Here is a 21377-nt window from a genome sequence, read left to right on the forward strand (position 1 = left end):
ATTGTAACCCCTCTGTACAGTATTTTCACAATAAAAAAAATTTAAAAAAAGAAAACAAAATGTTTAAATAGGGATACAGGTTGACCCATTGCAACAATGAGATGTACAAGACGTTATGGCAAAAACTGAACTTTACATCTTTGGCGGGTAGGGAGAGTTGGGGGGAGGAGATGGGAGGGCAGGGTTGGTAAGGAGAAACAAAGGAAGAGGCAACAAGGCTTGATAAGAAATGTACTTATTACATTGCTCATGTAATTGTAACCCTCTTGTATGGTATTTTCATAATAAAAAACTTTATTAATAAAATTTTTAAAGAAATCTGAATAAAAATTACAGTGAAGGTAACAACAAAATGATGAACATAAATAGAACCTCTACAAAGGGATCCCTGGAAATCTTTAACAAAGAGAAATTTTAGCACAATTGCTCTGCCAGGCCGTTGGTGCTTTTAAAATGGAACCAATGGTTTATAACATCCACTTTGATTTTTTTAGTGATTAACCCTGAAACTAGAATAACACATGCCTAACTTAGATACTTTACTGGTGTTGACTAGGAATTACTCCGAATTTCTCTGGGAATGAAATATTGACCTAGTGAAAAGATTACACACAATGAAAGGGGTGGCATTGATCAAGTTACATTGTACTCATACATTGAAATGTTGAATTGAAACCCTTTTGTGCAACTACTTAAAGATCTTGTAAAATAAGATTACACATGATATTTGAGGTTATCTGCACACAAATCCAGTGAAATGTCAATGTACCAAGTGCCTGGGCTCTGGCCCAATCCTGTCCCCTATACTAGCTGTGTGATCTTGGGAAAGATATAGTCTCTCTGAACCTCAGTTTCTTTCTTTGCCCCAAAGGGAAAAGTAATAACCTCTGGGCAGCATTGTTGTAGGTACTTGTTTTAGGGCACAGTGAATACTCAAATACGGCAGCTATACTGACAGTAACTTTTTATTCTTAGACAAACGTTGCCCTGCTCATGAATTTTAAGCTGTCTCTCTACCCCTAGGTATTGGATGTACAGATGAGTCAAGATGCTCTGAAAATTCCTCACAGAACTGATCTTCTCCATTTCCAACTCTGGGTCTACTTTTGATGCATTGCTTAGCGGAACCAGGCAACCTGAACAGATGCAAAGGTATCATTTGTTGGACTTGAATTGAAGCCATATTCATCGAGCACTTGCCATTAAGCACTACTCTAAGCCTTTTGCAGGTATTAACACATTTAATTCTCATAGCAACTCTGACAAAACCACTATCATCATGCCATGTTAGAGACAAGACAACCAAGGAACAGTGAGATAGGCTCAAGATCACACAGTAAGTGGTAGGCTAGGATTCAATTTGCAGCTTTCCTTACTATGATACACAGCTTTTATGCGCTCCAACACTAACTCATCACCTTCCAGTCTAAAATCAGAGATAATCTCAGTGCCCACTCCTTTTTTTCCCTTTCTATCTCAAGCAAACAGCAAATAGCTACATTTTCTGGAGGATGATGGCTCTACAAAGGCCTTGAGCTCTGTCTACCTTCTAGTAAATGTCTGGTCCTAAGTTCCTGCATTCTCCCTAATTAGCCTGTAATGACAAAGATGTGAGTATAATCCCTAATGCAAATTAGCTGTTTACTTTTGGGAATATTACTTAACTTGGCCAAACCTCAATTCCCTCATCTGTAATGGAGAGTGTCAGTGGCAATGTTACCCAATGAACAAGGGTGTGAATGAGAAGTATTACAGGGAAAATGGTTGTGTAAGAGCCATTCTCATTCTGTAAAGACGAACAGAATCGGTTCCATTCAGAATCACCGAATTCAGGAATAGCTGCTTCAAGTCTCCCTTGTTCTGAGTCCCAGAGGAGATGCGTTATTCCAGAATCTCTGTTTTAACTTCCTGTCTCATCATCCCAGAAGCCCAGAAGGTGCTCATCTATGTGGCATGCATGCACTCTATGCTCCAAGGCCACTTTAAAATTAGTGGAATTTTGACAGTTTCCCCAATGAAGGCTGACTTGTGTCATCCTGCAAAGTTCTATTTATCCCAGCCTGAGAAAGAAAAGGGGATATGTTCCCATCTTTTGTGGACTATAACTGTAAATGCTATCCAGAGTCTGACATCATCCTTTTGTTCCTTCTTTAAACTGAATCACAAGTTCTGCTTTACTGAAAAAAATATTTCATTTTTGAAAAGGCCCTTTAAACCTTTCCCCGAGTCCATTGTGTGTCCAATTCCCTTTTCTTGTTCACTTCCTTTTATTAATAGATTTTCCTTTAGGTGTAACATCATCTCTTTGTGCTGTGCATTTATGGGTATTACAAAAAGACATTGTTGAGGGGATGGTCATTATTCTGAGGCCTAACATAGGTGCAGACAAGACAAGAGGAGGCTACAGGTCCTCAGAGGACAGGACCATCTCCCTGAGGATCTGACAATGGAAGTTGAAGTGACATCTTTTTATGTCCCAGTGCTTTTGAATAGACTCTTGGCTCCCACAGACAGGTATTCCTTGTCTATTCTTTATTAAAAACTAAACAGAAAATTTTTTTTAAATAACTAGTGTTCCAAGATCTCCTTAATCTATGCAGAGATCTCAAAGAGCATGGGAATTTAAGCAAGAAATATGGTCTCTTTTGCTGAGTAATGGGCATTTTCTTTAGTTTCCATTTTAAATGCTTCCTCCTTGAAATTAAAATTGAGTGATAATTGTCCCATCAACCTTTGGATTCTAGCACTTGCAATCACTGAGGACACTGCTCTGTCATAACTGGGAGCTGGCACAGTTACAGACATGAAAGGTGAAGTCAGGAGGGTATATGTTGAGTTCTAGATGCCTCTTTGCCTCATTTACATGAGAGTAGTGAGTAGTTGGTAAATGAGGACTGACAGATGCTAACACACACTCAGATATGCTCTCTTCTCTTGTCTTCTACTATCCCACAAAGGAGTTGTTTCCTAAGGATTCCATCATTGAGTTGATGATTAGCAAATGAGAAGCACTGGTGGGAAAAAAAAGTAAGAAGAGCTGGGTATGATAATATGTACCTGTGATGTCAGCTACATGGAGGGGTAAGGTATAAGCAGAAAGATCAACACTGAAGATATTCTAGGTAAAAACCATGAGACATTATTGAAAAAAAAATAATTGAAAAAGCAAAAAAGCCAGGCATAATGCCTCAGGCCTATAATTCTAGTAGAGATCTGGAAATCAAGGGACCATGGTCCAAGGCCAGCCTGAGGAGGAAAATAAAAAGGTTGGAGAACTTATCGTAACCAATGGCTGGATGCAGTAGTGTGTGCCTGCTGCTAGGAAAACACAATATCTGGGTCTGGTGGTGTGCACCTGCCATTTGAGCAACTTGAAGAAGTAAATTTGTGAAATGGATGATAGCTAACTCATAGAGAAGTAAAAGAACTGAATAAATAATATATGGTATTAAGTATTATTGTATATTCGTAGGTCGATATATAAGAAGATTAAAAAACAAGTGCACAATGTGGTGAATACAGCCATACAACTGTCTTCTACCATTATTATCATCGCTATTTTAGATACCACTTTTCTATGTAGGACTGCAGAGTAAGGGACCTGGTAATAGATCTTGCCAAGTTCAGGTCCTAGTACTACTAGCTCATGACCTTTATCCAGTGATTTAGTATTATGATCACAGATGGTAATATATTTGACTATATTAGTTATCGTGTTATAATAAGAAATAGGTAAGATAATATGTTAGATACTTACCTCAGGACCAGATACATTAGGTTAATTCATTTAGATAGGTACTTAGGAACTCAAGAAATATATCCTGGATTATAGAAGACCATATCACAGTACAATGGCATTAAAACTCTTAGAAGAGTTCATAGATCTGTGATACTTCCAAGCAGTGATACTGGAAAACCAGCTTTCTGAAGAAATTTTAAAAAGCCCTGACTGTAGTATATGCCTATTAATAATAAATACTCCCACTAACACAAACTTCGAGCTACCAACATGAGATCACTAGACAGAAGTGGAATAAAAACTTGCCCTTAATGAGCCAGCTCCATCCAGCACATGCCAGCTTCCAAACTTACCTGCTGCAGAGGAATCATTCAACAAAGCCTCATCTTAGGTTCTACACAGGGCAAAGGAGCCAAAAGAAGCTGAGTTTCTGGTATTTCTGAAAACACTTTTTGAACGCATCCTGATTTCTCATTAAATCACTCAGAACATGCCCCATTTACACAACCATAAAAACAAGACAATGCTCTATGCACTTTTAATAAATGGAAACATGTTTGATGCATGAAACATTGGAAATCAAGAATTTAAAGATACAAGTTAATCAGAAAGACCCAAGACACATTTTGCATTATTCCCTTTATTAAAGAAAAAAAAAACCCTTTCCTTTTAGTATATTCTGTCCAACTGTGAAATTCATTTTAAATACTTGGGAAAAAAACAAGTCTAACTTTTAAAAAATGCTGGGCAGTTAAAATACTCTGGTTGAAAAATTTTAAAAAATCAGGCAAGATTATATAGTGAGAGCCGAGAAAACAAGCTGAAGTGAAATCACCCATGACAATCTGTCATATTAGCTATTATGCATTTCAACATCTGCAACTGAAAAGCCACAGAAGTCAAAAAGAAAAAGAAAAACAGAAAAGATTCCCAAGGACCACTTACTATTTCATGATGGTGATAGATTTCTCTTGTGTAAAAATAAGTTACATATAAATAAGGAGCTGGTGTGAGATCAAAGGTGTGCACAGGTGTATGCTCAGAGGGTACCCGAGTACAGAGGACTGAGTGCCTTTCCTATCCTACACTCACTACACAAAACTCTCCTCCATGTTGCTGCAGAGTAAGAAGGAGTCCACAAGGCGAGGCTGGACCAACTGCTGGAAGTCAGAGTCCTGGAGGCCTTCAGGGCAGACCCCAGCCAATCGCCGCAGAGCAGCCTAGAGAGAGAACACAAGAGTTGATACAGGCCCCATCGGCTGAGAGGCATGTATTTCCTTCAGTGCCCTAAGAGACATTTTACGAAGTTGGGCATTAACCAGACAATTTGAGCTGATTGACCATCTTGGTCACATGATACCTAAGTGACCATTTCAGTCACCTGTTCAACCTATCACATGGTCACTTTGTTTCATTTGCATTTTGGTCACTCACTATGACAGATGTCACCAAAAAGTTCCTTATTAACTGTCTTGTTGTCTTGGTTTTTCAGTCATTTTAGGAAACTGGTCATTTTAAAGATCTATCATTTTAAGGATCTCATCAACTTAATGACATATGAAAGTCAAAAATATGTTCTTCCTAGAGACTGGAACTTCTAGAAACATCTATGAAATGACATTACTACTTCCTAGTCTCTGAAGTAAACTTGGAACACCAGGGTTTTTTCATTGATTCAACTACTTATTATTTGTATTCATTATATTATTATATGTATTCATTATTTCATTTATAAATGCAGCAAGGCCTTGTACAATGAACTATAGGATATAAAGATAAGAAGAAATGGAGAACACAGAGACAGATATATAGGGATTCTGTCAATGAGAAATTCAAATCCAACAAAGGCGGCTGAACAGCAGAGAGGTAAGAGCAGAATGAACATCTTTCCTGCCCACCCTAATGGTTGATACCCATGTGCCCTGACACTTCCTAGGGAAAAAGAAACACCCCCTACACTTTTCTAGCTAGCAGATGCATTCATTCATTGTCACTCCCCCTGAAAAGCCTTCTCTGGATACAGAGAAAGTCTGACCTCCACCCTACCTATACCCAGAGTTCCTGGACTGACTTCAACTTCCTCATACTTTGTTGTAACTGGCTGTAAGGTATTTCTCAGACTAGATTTCGAGCTGCTCAAAGGTAGAAATCTTATTTCATATGTCTATATCTATAACATGCAGCACAGGTGTCAACCCACTTTCCAAAAAGAAATGAAAAAATGATGTGCTTTAAACCTGAAGTCAACTGATAAAGTATCTGAAACTATAAATTGGAGCTGCCTAGCACTACACAGCAGTTAAGTGAGTCAAAACAAAAGAAATACTGGATGGACATGAATTCCTTGTCTCTTCCTGAAACACACAGCAGGAGATGGGCAGCCCCTTCCTTGCCCACCATAGAAAAAAAGAATGCTTGGTAGACTATCTAGAATGGCAGAACAAAGAAGAGAATGCCACATAGTATCTCAATTCAATCCCTACTTGATGCTAAAGGGTATCATGATCTCCACACTTTACAGATAAGAAAACAGGCTCAGAAAAGAGAAAGTAGTCCTGCATTTACCTCCAGAGCAGCCATCCCTACCTAGAAAGGATGTTACAATCCTAGAACATGAGCTAATGTTATATTGAGAAAAAAGCAAGAGAAATCAGGCTAAGGAAGTGAAAGAGAGCATTGTTTGAGGTGGTTTTGGAATCATAGGTGTCATATCTAACCTAGATCAAGGAGAAAGATCATGTGTCTCTGTGTACATGAGCAGGTCTGAGACATTCGTGACAAGAAGTAGCTTCCCTTGATTGTTAGACTAGCATGTCTCGCTTCTCCTGGGGTCTGACTTATACCAAGGCCAACAGAGGCTGAACTCATAGAACTTTCTTATTTCTCTTGGCCCCAGTTGAAGACAATAATCCCATTTTCCCTGAGAAGTCAAAGTGAAAATGGAATCAGTAGCATTCTGAACATAAGACTACAAAGGATGTCCATGCATTTTGCATAATCATGGGTAAAAGTAAAGTGGAGAAGTACAAAAAGAGCTTTAAAAAATAGAAACTAGGTCTATCAAGAGAGCAACTGAGGCCAAGCGTGATGGCATACAGCTTTTATCCTAGGTACATGGGAGGCATAGGTAGACGATCAATGTCTGATGCCCTCAAGTGAAAAAAAAGGATCCTAGCTAAAAAAATAAACAAAATGCAAAAGGGACTGGAGGTGTGAGGTAAAAGTAGAGTACCTGCCCAGAAAATGTGAGGCTCTGAGATACTGTAGTTCTACTGAGAGAGAGAGAGAGAGAGAGAGAGACAGACAGGCAGATATATAGAGAGAGACAAAGAGAGACAGAGACACAGATAAAAACAGGCAGACAGAGAGTACATAGAAAAAGAGCAAAAATATAGGAACCAAACAGGAAGAAGATATTAAAATGGAGACAGAGATGAACATAGTGAAAAAAATCAGGCATAAAAAGGAGATGGAGAAGTAAAAAGAAAAGTACTGACAAGGAGAGAGAGAACACGGTCTTAGGGAGGATGGGTACTAGAAGAGAGGGAGCAGAAGAAGAAGGGAGGAAAGGAAGAAGTAGAGGTGGGGAGAAACATATGAGAAGCATAAGAAGAAGGAGAGGAAGAAAACAAGAGCAACCTAAAAGAGGAAATAATCCCAGAAAGAAGGATGGGAAGAAGAAAGAGAAGAAGGAAGGGAGGAAGGGAGGAGAGAGGGAAGGAGGAAAGAAGAAAAGGAGGGAAGATGAGGAGGGAAGGAAGAAAGGAAAGAAAAAACTAAAACACAGAAACAGAAAGGGAATAGTCGCTTACATCTTCTCAGGATCCCCAGAAAGTCTTCTTAACATGAACCCCAGTCAACTCAAAGCACCCCAGATTCAGTGTCCCAACTCTGTATTATTCCAAAGCCTTGTTCTCTCTACTTTGCTGGGAGGGTTAACAGACAGTCATCTCAGAATCTCATTCCTAAGACAGTCCAAAACACCCAAGTATTAAACAGCCCACTACCACACTGACAGCTGCTTCATTAAGGAAAAATCAATTCTGTTTGCGAGAGGCAATCTGCACTGCCACTTTCCCAGACACAGGAGACAATAATTGAAATGCTCTACCCCCACCTGAAGACAGCCTTTGAGACTGTGAAAAGGCCTGGAAAAAAAGCACAAAAGGCAGCTCCCAACTCCATCTGCCAGGCCCCAAGCGGCACCCTTGTCATCAGCCTAGAAACTACCTGCCAGTGTTGGATTCCTTCTGGGCTACGCCATAAACACCGCTGTCCCCCACCCCCAAGTCAACACTGGTGTCCAGAAGCAGGGGTCAACTCTGAGAATCCCAAGATCAGGCAGTGATCACATTTAAGTTACTATGGATCTCCAAAGAGCTAGGAAGTTTCCAAGCTAGAATTTGAAAGGAGATAAATCCTCCATCATGAGTCAAAATAGTGAGATGGAGCAACAAGAAAACAGGAAAAAAAAAGACTATGGCACGAAACAAAGATGGTCTGGTCAAAACACTCAAGTTTCCAGAGTTGAATAGGCCTGTGTTTGAATTCTAAGAGCCTCGAAGATATATATAGACAGGTAAGACAAAATCTAGAAGCAAAGGAACCAGGTAAGTACTCTGAACTCCTTGTCTGCACCATACAGGAATTCTGGAAAAATCTTTCATGGAGGAAAGGATTTGGGTCTCACCCATGAAGGATGAGCAGGGTTTTAAAAAACGGAGTTGTATGAAGACATTTCTTGTATGAAGGGAGAAGGTGCTATGTAGAAAACCTGTAGCCTGACAGAGTGGGACAGGAGCTGGGCATATTGGTAAGGCCTTCAGACCTCAGAAAAAGACCACAGCCACACTGTGGGGAGGGCTGAGTGGGTAGATAGGAACCTGAAGATAGTGGGGAACATGGAAGATTCTAGCAGCCACATGGAGGATACATTAGGAAGGAAGGGGCTCTCTTCAGCATCTGCCAACTCAGCTACTAGGGTAAATGGCATCCTCTTTCCCTTGGAAGTCCCTCCAGTGATTCAATATAGGGGCTGAATCCTACTGTGTGCTCATCGTCAAACTAAATGACCACCATAAGAATCTCGCATCTAAAAAGAAGTTCAAGTTTCCCAAGTACTTTCCAAGCCACTGACGTTCCTCAGTCTACCCCATAAGTATCTGTGTCTGCCTGAGTGGTGAAAATAATGGTAGGCAGGGCAAACAATCACAATTTTGTCAACTACAGATTTCCCTGTATTTCACTGATCTTGAATGAGAAGAAATTCCATCTTTCGCTAACTTCAAATTGAAACTTAGCATTTTCTTCCATCGTGAATGTAGCAGCATACCATGAACATTTAGCAGCCTCTGGCCTTGTTAGCAGATGTCACAAATATTTTCATATCCCATCACACACATTGAACATACAAATATCATTTACCATTAAAAAGAGCACATGTTAAAAATGGCATGTGTTTAAATATTTGAAAATTTGTGTTAATATAACCATATTCCTTTTTATTTAATTCTACCTATTTTACTTCATGCATTTAAAAAATATTCTGAGAAGTCCATCAACTTCACCAGAAGTCTAAAGGCACAAAACATGTTAAGATCATCCTATATGTCCCAGAATGAAAGCCACTAACCAACTAGTCTGACATTTTTTCCATAGTCACATTCCCATAGCTTAGAAGCATAACTGACAAATAAAGTCATCCAGTAAATGCTTACTGAATAAAATGTGTAACACTTTGCCTTGCTCTATGTCACACAGCTCACTAATGTAAAACCAGGACAGGTCTGTGAGTGTGTGTGTGTGTGTGTGTGTGTGTGTGTGTGTGTGATGCCCTGTTGTTTCTACAAGCACCATCAGAAACTCCCATAAATGAGATGAGCCCAATTAAAATAAGATGAGGAGAAGGCTTTACTGTAACCAGCTGGAAAGACCTTGAGATTCATTACCTCTTCCTGTGTCCAGTGAGGACCAATGATCTGGTGCTCTCTTCTGAAAGTTCAACAGCCCTGTTTATCCAATGAATTCCCTGCTACTTGATAGAGGCTACTCAACTGTTCTGCTCGGGTACTCCTTACAGTCCCATAAGGAGAAGTATATAGACATACTGTTGATTAGTTCCTGGGGGACTCCTACCATCCGAAAGTTGGGTGGAAACCTCTCAGGATGCATTTGCTTAGGTTCAAGGTAAAGATCCCAGTGAATAGTTGAATAATCCTCCCCATCCTGGCAAGTTCCTTCCCCTCTTAGCCCACAAAAGATGGTAGAGCTATGCAATGCTGGGAGAACCCAGTAGAGAGGTTTTCCCTAAGAGAAAGAGGAGGTTTTTCTTACAATGTCCACTTTAGGCTAGGCAGGAGATAGCTATATTCTGGATCCCATGTTATCTGGTTCCTATGTCCTGTAAGGTTCAAAATGCCAGTTCACCATCTAGCAGCATCTCAAAGCTAACAGCTCTGACTTTGCTGTGTTGATAAGATTCCCCAGAACACAAAAGTTTACTAAGATTGTAGTGGTGGGATCGTGAGATAGTTTCTCAATCCTCATCTTTCACATATATGACCTCATATAGTTTTGGTCACAATTTTATTAATTAGGAGAAAGAAGCACTGTAATACTCACCATCTTAAAGATGCAGGTTAAAACATTCAGAGAGTGGTTGAAGTATACCAAAGCCAACTAGAGCATAGCCAGCTCTCCCAGCTCTCTGGTCTGTAATGTCAAAGGCCATTGGAAAGCTGGGGGGCAGACCGAGAAACTCACCAGGCAGGCCACAAGCACAGCATCACTGCTGTTTCTCTCTGATGGGGATCTGCAGAGCTCAATGAGACGGGACATGCCTGTGCGAGACACAGCAAGAGTTTCAGGCCTGGATAGGGGAGGCACAAGCCCTGTCTTACACACAGGACCTGCATCGTCCCCCAGTCTTTCTAAGTATGTGGTAGTGATTTTCTACTTACTCAGCTGTGAAAAGAATCTAATCAAGGGCAGGAAGAGCTAGAACATCAAAACCAAAGCCACAAGTGGCATTGACAAAAACTTTGATAAGTCACAGTAGAGATATAGGCTATCTCTCTAAAAAGGAACTTCTAGTTAGTATTTTAATTTTACCAGCACACGACAGATACATATTTACATATCATATTAATATATTAATAAAATATATTGTGTATAATATATTGATTGCCTATTTCAGTCAGAAAATATATTGGAGCTAAAATTATAGAAAATGACAGACTCTCGTAATGTTTTCTAGGGTTTTACTGAGAAAAGGTTACCACCAACCAGAGTGAAGAATTGTTAAAATATTCTCTGACCCACCTAGAGTAACATGATCTACTTTTCTTGTCTGCCAAAAGTGCTTTTGCGTATCATTTCTATGATACTCAAGTGCAGATAGTGTTTTTCCATATCGTCATCCCAATGAGTCTGTTATATACCTGGTACTGTAAAGAACCTAGCATAAAGTGAGTGCCTTGAAAATATTTGTGGGGTAAAAAGTGACTAATGGTTAATGATTGAATTAGTGAATAAAATAACAGACAGTAAACATAATGAATTCTTTAATGAGTAAATGAACAGATGAGTGAATAAGTAAATGACTGAGGAGATAAATTCGCTGCATAAGTGAATAAATAAATTAAAAGCAGGAAGGAAAGAATGGGGTCCAAATTAACAAGGAATCTGAAAGTGAGTCATTGTTATGGCCAACTTTTACCTCTCTAGGCCTCTCTTGCCTCAGCCCCAGGTTACAAACTAGACCCTCTAAACCAGAATTTCTCAGCACTCAGAGAACGGAGTTCACCCCAGCTAGCCCTATGTCCAGAGCCAGTCCAGAGCTGCTACCATCCAGAAGCTCCCCACTCCACTCAACCACAGCTAGCATCACTTACAGCTGAGACGCACGGCTTCCTGGGCCACAGCTGGGTCTCGGCTGAGACGGGCCAGGGTCACTGCAGCTTTCTGCTGGACTCTCTCGCAAGCTGCTACTTCAGCAGGTGTACCAGACCTTGGCTTCTCAGAGAGCATACCCATGATGAGCTGGATCCCTGAGCAGAAAACAATGAACAATTGGTGTCCACTTCAGCAAAGAGACTTAGCCCTGGGGCTAGCTGGACAGATGCCCACAGGGGTCAAGAAAAGCCTTAGAAGAGATCCCATACAAGGGAATGTAAGCTGGACGAGGCCACCTCTTTTCTTCTACTCCGTTTTGTGTGTCTTATTTCATACACCATACTTGGAGAGGACATCTGGAACACATCCTCATTTTCTAATGCTGTTATTTATTTTATATGTGTGGTGGTTGCTGTGCTAAATGCCCAATTTCTCAAACCTCCTAATAACCTCAAGAGGTAGGCATACTATTATAAATCCATGTTGAGACCCAGTGAGAGGGAAAGCATTTTTTCCCTGTGCCACAATGGGTGGGAGCTGGTACTGGAACTCAGAGAACTGGGTACCACCCATCACCTCTTTGCCTCTGATGCTCTGATGATACGTTATAGTTCCAGAGGGGATGAGTCCTATGGACAAAGGTAACCCTAATGCCCAAGTTAGACCACTACTAAATCAAATGCTTTAGAGTGACTCAAGAATGTAGATTGAGGTTTGAATTCAATTTGCTGAGAAGCTTACCACCATGTCTCTCCAAACCAGACCTGTCCTCCAGTTAGTCCACATACCATAGCCAAGGGCAGCCTCTGCTGCCCTTTTTTTCTGCAAGTGATGTCCTTTTCTCTCATTGGTCTAAGTGGTTCCATTTCTGTGGGTTTATAGCAAAAGTCCAGTTCTGTTCTGTGTGAGCCATTCTAAGGGCTCAGTGGTACCTGCCAAATTTAAACCATAACCCAAAGATATGTTTGCTTTTTTTAAACCTCACATTACTTTTTAAAAAAATTAAATTTTGTTGTGTGCAAGTTTGGAGATTTCCATAAAAATCTAGCTTTCTGATTTCTATACCACTATTTTCTAAATTAAAGTAGGCTCATATTTAATAAACATGCGACTCATACTTCTGTGCTTTAAGAAGTGTACACTTATGATTCTTAATGAAATGAGTCTCGTCCCTGCTTGAGTCCATCTTATCCCTTTCTGTTTCATCAGACTGGATCTGGTAAGCATCTAGGTTTGCAACCTGGGACACAAACCATGAGCTTTAAAGCCCACTTGTACAACAGGCCTGGCCCTGTCCAGTCCAAGAAGTACTACTGGCTTCTAGTAGCCTCTGTCACTACCACTGTTGATCCTTCAAATCCTGCCCCACTTTTATAAATAGTTATAAGTAGTTCCTTCATGAAATTCCCTTCAGTTAAATGCTTAAAAGACTGTATTGTTTCTGCCGGGTGCCAATGGCTCACACCAGTAATCCTAGCTACTGAGGAGACTGAAATTTGAGGATTGAGGTCCAAAACCAGCATAGTCTGGGAGATTCATTTCCAATTAAGTAACCCCCCCAAAAAAAGCCAGAAGCAGAGCTGTGGCTCAAGTAGTAGAGTGCCAGCCTTGAATGAAAGTGTTAAGAGACAGTGCATCACAGGTCCTGAATTCAAGCCCCAGCACACATATATGCATGCATGCACACTCACATGTGTGCTCAAAGGGCTTATTCTTGACAGACACACCTAACAGGTTTTGTGGTCATCCTCCTATCATCCCTGTCAGGCAGGCATTGAGCTAGTTCTCGTTTTGCAGATAGAAAAGGATAACTAACCCTGCTATTAGCAAAACTCAGAACCAGGACATACAACAAAGTTCTGCTTTTCACACTCTTAGCCACCAAGCCATTCTCCCTCATTGGCACTCCTCCATTGTCAGTGTTACCCTGCTACTACAGTACCACTTTCACCAAGGCAGTCTCTCTGTCTAGACCAGGAAACCCTGTGGAGCAAAGGCAGGGACCTATTTAACTCTATGTCCTTAATATTCAGCACAATGCCAGGCACACAATACATGTCAGTAACTGTGGACTGAGTGAATCAGTCAATAGCACTTTGTAACCATAAAGCCCTCTACAGACGCCAGACATTCCAACATCAGACACACAGGCTAGTGGAGACCTGCTCCCCTCAGCCACTCGAGAAGGAGCACACAAATGGCACCACACAGCCTCTCCACGTGGCCTCAGCTGGCTCAGTGCAGTTTCTCATTATTAGTTCAATCACATGAAATTAACACAAAATGATGTCTTTCAATTAGTCCTAGAGTGATGGGGGCTGGGGAAGTGCATGTTTGTTAAGATAGCAGGGCAGCCTGAGAGAAGGGGGGATCATAGGAGCAGAGGCAGCCTCCCACCTCACTCTGCTTCATTAGTGTCCCTGGTCTCCAACCGGTTGCTAATTGCTCCCTTATTTCCCAATCACAGGAAGCCCTCACCACACCAGGTCTATTCCCAGCTGCCTGGCAGCCACCTTGTCCTCTGACTGATACCAGTGAGATCAGCTTCCAAGCCAACAACCCTGTCCGTAACCTCCCCTGGACCTTAGTAACACTCCTAGCACAAAGGGAAATGCAAGGGAGCAGTGGGAAAAGAGATGCTGTCAGGGGGAGGTTGGGGTGCTCAGGCCCCCTTGTTCAGCCGAACAATTTAGCTTCCCATTGAGGCCTGATTGAAAAAGAACGGAATGATTTAAAGGTGGAATGCATGCCTTAGTAGGAATAGATTTTTACTTTTTGGATCAAAATGAAATATTGGCCTTCTCTTTATGACCCGAAAAAAATCACACACACATGCGCGCGCGCGCACACGCATACACACACACACACACACACACACACACACACACACCCCTGGACATGTTTACCTCTTTCTCTGCTCTATTTTCCCCATCTGACCTTCTCTATCTTCTTTTTTTTTCTTTTTCTTTCTTTTTTTTTTTTTGTCAGTCATGGGTCTTGAACTCTGGCCTGGGCAATTCAGCTCAAGGCTAGCACTCTACCACTTGAGCCACAGTGCCACTTCCAGCTTTTTCTGGTTATGTGGTGCTGAGGAATCGAACCCAGGGCCTCCTGCATGCGAGGCAAGCGCTCTACCACTGAGCCGCCTTCCCAGCCTGTCTCTATCTTCTTCATAGGCTATCTCCCACTAGAACTTAAGCCCAGGAAACCAAACATGTATATTTGGCTCAGTGCGCACAGACGCATGTGCACGCATGCAGATGCACACACAGATATTCTCATGCAAACACGAAGACACATGTACTTATTTAACTTATTTACATACACACAGGTGTTTCCGTAAATGCTAGGTCATAGAGTCCCCTAAACTTTGATGTTCCATATGGTGAGCTGCCTTCAAGACATACCGTTCTCCTGAATGATATCTGAGGCACACTGATCCCGAACAGACATGTTTGCTAAGATAGTCACAATCTGGAAAAAAAGAAGTGATAAACACAGAAAATGAACATCACAATCCATATGTTATTCTCTACACACAGGCCAGCTAGGAGCTACACCATGTCTTACTGTCCCTCTGCCTATGCTTTAATGGTATTTTCTTCCATCCTCACGGGCTCCTGCTACCCAGGAGCAGTTCCCAGAGACTTGTGTCAGCACATGGCTCTAGGATGTGGGCCTCTTCTAGCCCCAGGATCTTATTGGAGAGATCAATATCACTCTGGTGAATTTGGGAGCCCAGCTGTATTTGTATATGTAGCACCCTCCCCCCGCCATGTCCCCAGCCCTTGAATGCAGAGAGAATTGGCAGAACCCTGAGGCCTCTAGCTCCTCTGTGCCGGCATAAGCACCTGGAAGTTTGCCCCAGCTCTGGATTAGGCTTCCTCATTCCAGATTTTCTCTATGACACATATCCCCCACCCCATCCCTATACATACTGACACATACTTACTTCCAACTCAAAATTAATGTGTGCTAAAATCACAGTAGAAAAACATGCATAAGAGGCAGATTTATACCCCAAGCATCAAGTATCATATGGAATCTGATGAGAAAGAACCTACTCTGCTGCCCTTTACAAGCTTGTGGTATAGCAGCACATCATTTGTCAGTTATCATTGAAGTACTGAGTCTTCAGTAGTGGGATACAGACAGAAGGTGGACAGTCAGCCTTTGTTATAGTCTCATAAACTATACCAGGAAGCTCAGCAACATCACAGTATAGAAGGAGACTATGGAATGTAACAGCAAAGGATCAAGACTCTAAAGGGCGCCCAAGCACCACTACTACCCATGACACTTGCCCCGAGACAAGCTTCAGTATGAAAATTACTCACCTTCCCAGAAGCAGACAGCATGCACAATTGTCATTAAAATCATAAAATAAAATCACTTGTCCTTGGTGCAGACCTGCATTCCTGAGAACTTCCTTCCAAGCTTGTGGAATGGGATAAGTGGGAGCCACGCTTCCACCGATGGATGAGACAGCAAGTAACTGTCTCCAAGAGGACAACTCTGAAGCTGGAGAGCACTGAACTGCTTCCCGTGAAAGAACGTGTCTTGTGTTTTAACTGGTTTTAGATTGGCATATCATTCTGGATAATAAATTATCCAAAATTTCTTCTTTTAAATGGAAGGGAAAAAGGTTGTCATATTAATAGAACATTTATAGAACATTTATCTCTGTTTTCCCTTAAATACAGGTTGAAGACAGATCCACTTTTGCCAGGTGCTGTAGCATCTCTGTGTGTCAGCCCTTTCCAGCTCAGCCCCTTCCAACTCAGCCCCAGTAGAGTAGGTAGGCATAACTAGAGTTCACTGCCAGGAGAAGGAGAGGGGAAAGATCTGGAAATTATCCTGAAGTCAAGTCTGCAACAGTGAGTGCTCTATGAATGGAGTAGCAAGCTCATAATTTGCATTTTAGAAAGCTAATTGAACTAACAGAGTTTCAGTTCTTAGAGGATTCTTTTCTGCTCCCCTCCTCATGTTTGGATTGTGTTTGTGGGCTGGGTAGAAGGAGTCAAAGGGAAAAGATGCCTCAAATATACTGAAGGTTCCCTAAGATGCATAAAGTGTATGGTCTTAAGAGGGAAAGACATAAGGCCAAATCCATGTCAGATTATAGTTTTTTTTGAGTGATCCATGTTGTTTGTGGCTACGCTCCAATCACCACCAGCTTGGCCTCTCTGAACAGACATTTGCTTAATATGCAGATTCATGAAGGAAGGAAGGGAGAAGAGGAAGGAAGGGAGGAAGGAAGAGTGAGAGGAAATGAAGAAAGTAAAAAAGGAAGAAAAGAAAACCTTTGTCTGCAGCTTCATTACATGGCAATTACTAGCTGTGTCACAGGCACCAGGTAGGTCTTTGTGTCAGACTAATTTAGATCCTGTTAATGAAAATTACTTCCTCTTTACAGAGCCTGTACCCCATGTGGTTTTCTGAGGTGCAGATGAAGTAGTCAATTAAGCACAATTTGAATAAATGCCAATTACACCCTGCTTTGAGTCTCCTTTTTGAAACATGCTTGTATGCACTGTGGTATAAAGGGGAAAGGGGTCAACATTTTTTTTTTTTGCATCCAGACCCACAGCTGGGATTTTAGGGACAACTGGTTTACCTGACTTGATTTAGTATTTATGCATATTTATAGTATAAATGCATATTTATGTTATTGGGTTCTCCATCATTGTTTTGTTTTTCTGGTAGCAAAGTTTGAACTCAGGGGCTTATGCATTTTTGGCTTATTCACTTAGCTGGCACTCTACCACTTAAGCTCCATCTCCAGCTCAGCTTTTTGTTGGTTACTTTTAGAGATGGAATCTCACAGACATTTTTTTTGCCATGGTTGTTTTTGAGCCATGATCCTCTGGATCTCAGCCAATGGTGACCCACTGGTGCCCCATTACAATTATTTATCATACTTACATCTTATATACTTTTGCTATCTTCCTTCTCTTTTCCCTTTTCTCCATTTCTCCTTTTTTATTAATATAGTTGTTAGTATTTTTAGCTTTAATACTTATTCAAACTTATAGTTTAACTCCTCTATTTTCTAAACTTATTGGGGGTGTAATTGATGTTTCCAATATTTTTATCTGACTTATTTTTTTTGTATTGCTATCTCGTTTTTCTCTTCTGATTAGTAGTGGGGATTTTGGCCCCAAGAGAATGCTTCCCACTGAGAAGAGTCCCATAGAAAAAAATTTAAAACATACCCATGATAAAATTCCTGAAGAAACTAAGAACAGAAGGCTCCTAGCCTGTATTTAACATTATACTAACTGGGGAAATGTTGAAAGCATTTAGTATAAACTCTCCACTCCTATTCACTATAGTGCTTGAATTCTCAGCCAGAGCAATAAAGCAAGAGAAAGAATAAAAGGGACACAGAGTGCACAGGAAGAAGTCATAGTATCCCTTTTAAAACAGTTGACACTGTTTCATATTCAACTCTAAGCACTCCATAGAAATGTCTTAGATCTGATAGATGGTTTCAGCAAAGTAACAAGATACAAAAATCAGAAGTTTTCTATATACCAACAATAAATAGGTATTATAAAACAATCCTATTCACAGTAGCCTAAAAATACCTAGGAATAAAACTGAGTAAGGAAGTAAAAGACTTCTATAATATAAATGCTAAAACACTGAAGAAAGACATTGAAGAAGATACTAAAAGCTTAAAAAACTTTCTTTGTTCATGGAGCAGCAAGATTAGTAATGAGAAAATAGCCATATTACCAAACTGATTTACAGATTTGCATCAAAATTCAAGTGATATTCTTCACAGCAATAGAAAAAAATCCCAAAATTTAATAAGAAACATAAAAGTTCCTAAATAGCCAAAGAAATCATGAGCTGGAGGTATCATAATTCCTAACTTCAAATTATACAATGGAGACATAGTAACTAATATAGCATAGTGGCAGGCACAGAATCAGTTATGTAAAGCAGTAGAATATAATACAGGATCCAGAAATAAATCCATACTGCAATAATCATCTCATTGTTTTTGACAAAGATATTAAAAAATATGTTGGAGAAAAGACAGAGTCTTCAACAAATGATGCTGGGAATGTTGGACATCTACTTATAAATTCCTATCTCTTGTCCTGTTCAATAATTAATGAAATGGGTTAAAGACTTTTATGGGAGATCTGAAACATTAAAACTAGTAGGGGAAAACATTTCAGTGTTATTTGTACTATGTTATATGTAGCCATAAGGCCTCTATTGTTGTATGGCAGGAAAATGGAGAAGCCACACTTTGAAAAATTGAATCTGGAGTCTTAATTTTAAAAGGCCAACACTGCATTGTAGACTCCTGTTTCAAAGACAAGAAGCTAGCAAATACACTTAATACTGTTAGGAAATGGAGCCATGAAGGCCAGAGAGGAAAGAAAGAACGAAAGCAATACCAACAGACCAATTCAGCTCCAATGGAGAGCTGAAGTGGGATGTCATGGTGACCAGAGAAGAGCCGGCAGACAGGAGACCAGACACGAACATGGAGACTCCATGGCATAGTGTCATAGCTGATCAGGCCCTAAATAGGGTCGTCAAGGGGCGGGGTCACAGGAAACTGAGCCCCAGGCCCTGGACTGAGAGGTTTAGTAACCTATCATCCATGTCCCTACCACTGCCTCCAGGGATTCAGGCATGCCTCTACCCTGGGAGGTGGGGGCTTCATGCTCTCCCACCATGAATTCAAGATGGTGCCAGCCAGACCCAATCTCCCTATTTCATAAACTAGAGAGGCCTTGTGAAATACCAGCCAAAGTACAATCCCTAATAACTAGCATTTCTGATAAATGGACTCTTGCTAAATGGTATCCACAGTGAAGTCCCAGAAATGCCACAAAATCTGATCATTCTAATATGTGAATTAGGCAATGGATTTCCCTGGGAAGCATATACAGCTCCGCAGTGAAAACAGTTTCACAAGGTCCTGAAAGTTATGCTCAGAAGGTCATTGTTGTGAGTTACACATGATAACCAGGTCTTTTGATCCCAAGTGACCACTGATGGACAGGCAGAGTCAAGAGGCAGTCTCATTCTCATCCTGCTGATGGCTAGATCCCCAGGAAGCACAGCCCCTAGGAAACACCTCCTGGGCATGAAAACAGGATCATACAAATTACTTATAAGACAGGCTGACATGATATGTGACCATATCAGCTACAGTCCACACCATCTACTCTAGATCAGCAGAAAGGAAAGGAAGAGCTCAAGTCTAAGCTGTGCTTAACCACTGTCCACACTGAAAGGGTGGGTACAGGCTAGGCATGTCCTGTGAGACTTCTGTTGGACAATTTAAATAGACACTGTTTACTAGGATGATGGAAAGGTTCTCACTGTCCAAACAGAGGTGGACAAAGTACAGATCTAAGCCCAAGAGGTTCAGTGCAACATTGGCGTCACTGGCAGATTCATTACGGGAAGCCTCACGGGGCATTTAATCTCTTAAGTATTTCAGGGGGTGGAGAGCACTTCAAAGCCTAATTCATCTTCTTTGTCTTCATTACAGAGAGCCCTCTGATCACCTTAATCCTCCCTCTGCCATAGGAAGAGCCATTTGTTTCTTTAATGGGTGCTGCTCTCACTAGCTAAGTGGTTGCACAGAGCCAGGGCAGAAGGTGAAGCCATCCTGAGGACAGTGAAGATGTGCCTGGCTCAGACAGAGAGATATAAAAAACTTCTGCTTCCAGATGCAGGAAGAATTGCTATCTGCTTGTAGCCTGACTGCTCTCTCTCCCTACCTGGGCTCTCTTCCTGCTTGGGATCAGTGAGGCTTCAAGAGGGGGCCAGTCATTCCTCATGAGCAGAAGTAAGTGAGGGGTGTGTAGAGCCACAGGACTTTCCCAGATGTGGCAGGTGCCCACTCAGGGCTGTGTGCAGTAACATTATAAGCAACATCACTGCCATTTTCAGCATAGCCTATACATGGCAAGATATGTACCAAGAATCTCTATTCATTAGTTTATCCAATTTTTTATACTTGTTATTGTAAGAATACTGAGGTGTTATACTTACATGAGCAAGGTAATGAATACATTTCCTATCAAGCATTGTTACCTCCAAGTTTTATATCAACTTTGTAAAATATGCATTGTTCGTTCCCATTTCATAAGTGGAAAAAGACTTGGATAAATTGTCCTAAATGGCATGATTTATAGTAGCAGAGATGCTTTGCACACAGGTCATCTGGCTCCAAAATCTCTGTTGTTATAACTTCACCTCTGGATCTCATATGACCAGACTCAGTCACAGGAAAGATATGTGAACGTGAAGGGCCTCGAAAGCATGTTAGATAGGTGAGACCGAGCAAATGGAGGAATCTAGTTGAAGAAGCAATGAGATTAAGGAAGAACACAGACTGATCTCTCCAGACCAGCCCCCATCCCTTGGGAATCAGCCAGGCTAGCGGTTCCAATTTATCCGTTCACACTTTCATACCTTGTCTTTCCGGGGCCCTATTAAATCCGTGTGACAAATGAAACAAGAAAGAAAGCATATTATGCATTGATTTGGAAGTCCAGGTTGAGGATGTTGGAATACTCATTTGTTTATCTTTCTTAGAGTATTGGGTTTGATTAAGAATGATATTTACTATTTATTAAGAACTTACTTGGAGCTAGACATTGTAATAAATCCTTGCATTCATTACCTCAGTTTCACAAAAGCCTAGAAAAGTAATTGTCATTAAATTCATAAAAATAGATGAAAAAGTCCACACCCAAGAGGC

The 21377-nt window shown here is 41.0% G+C and overlaps 1 protein-coding gene across 1 annotated transcript in view; it reads right to left on the reverse strand.

Annotated features, from left to right (window-relative positions):
* Positions 1-4802: 4802 nt before the first annotated feature.
* Insc (inscuteable homolog (Drosophila)) overlaps positions 4803-21377 on the reverse strand; it is a 112211-nt gene continuing 95636 nt past the window's right edge. The window contains exons 10-13 of the mRNA XM_013034130.1: positions 15040-15106; positions 11632-11787; positions 10502-10578; positions 4803-4959 (exon numbers count right to left, since the gene is read on the reverse strand). Of these exons, the coding sequence (XP_012889584.1) occupies positions 4831-4959; positions 10502-10578; positions 11632-11787; positions 15040-15106 (429 nt within the window). The 3' untranslated portion in view covers positions 4803-4830. The remainder of the gene's footprint in view (positions 4960-10501; positions 10579-11631; positions 11788-15039; positions 15107-21377) is intronic.

Source organism: Dipodomys ordii, unplaced genomic scaffold (genome assembly GCF_000151885.1).
Source record: "Dipodomys ordii isolate 6190 unplaced genomic scaffold, Dord_2.0 Scaffold183, whole genome shotgun sequence".
In the NCBI taxonomy this organism is placed as follows: Eukaryota; Metazoa; Chordata; class Mammalia; order Rodentia; family Heteromyidae; genus Dipodomys; species Dipodomys ordii.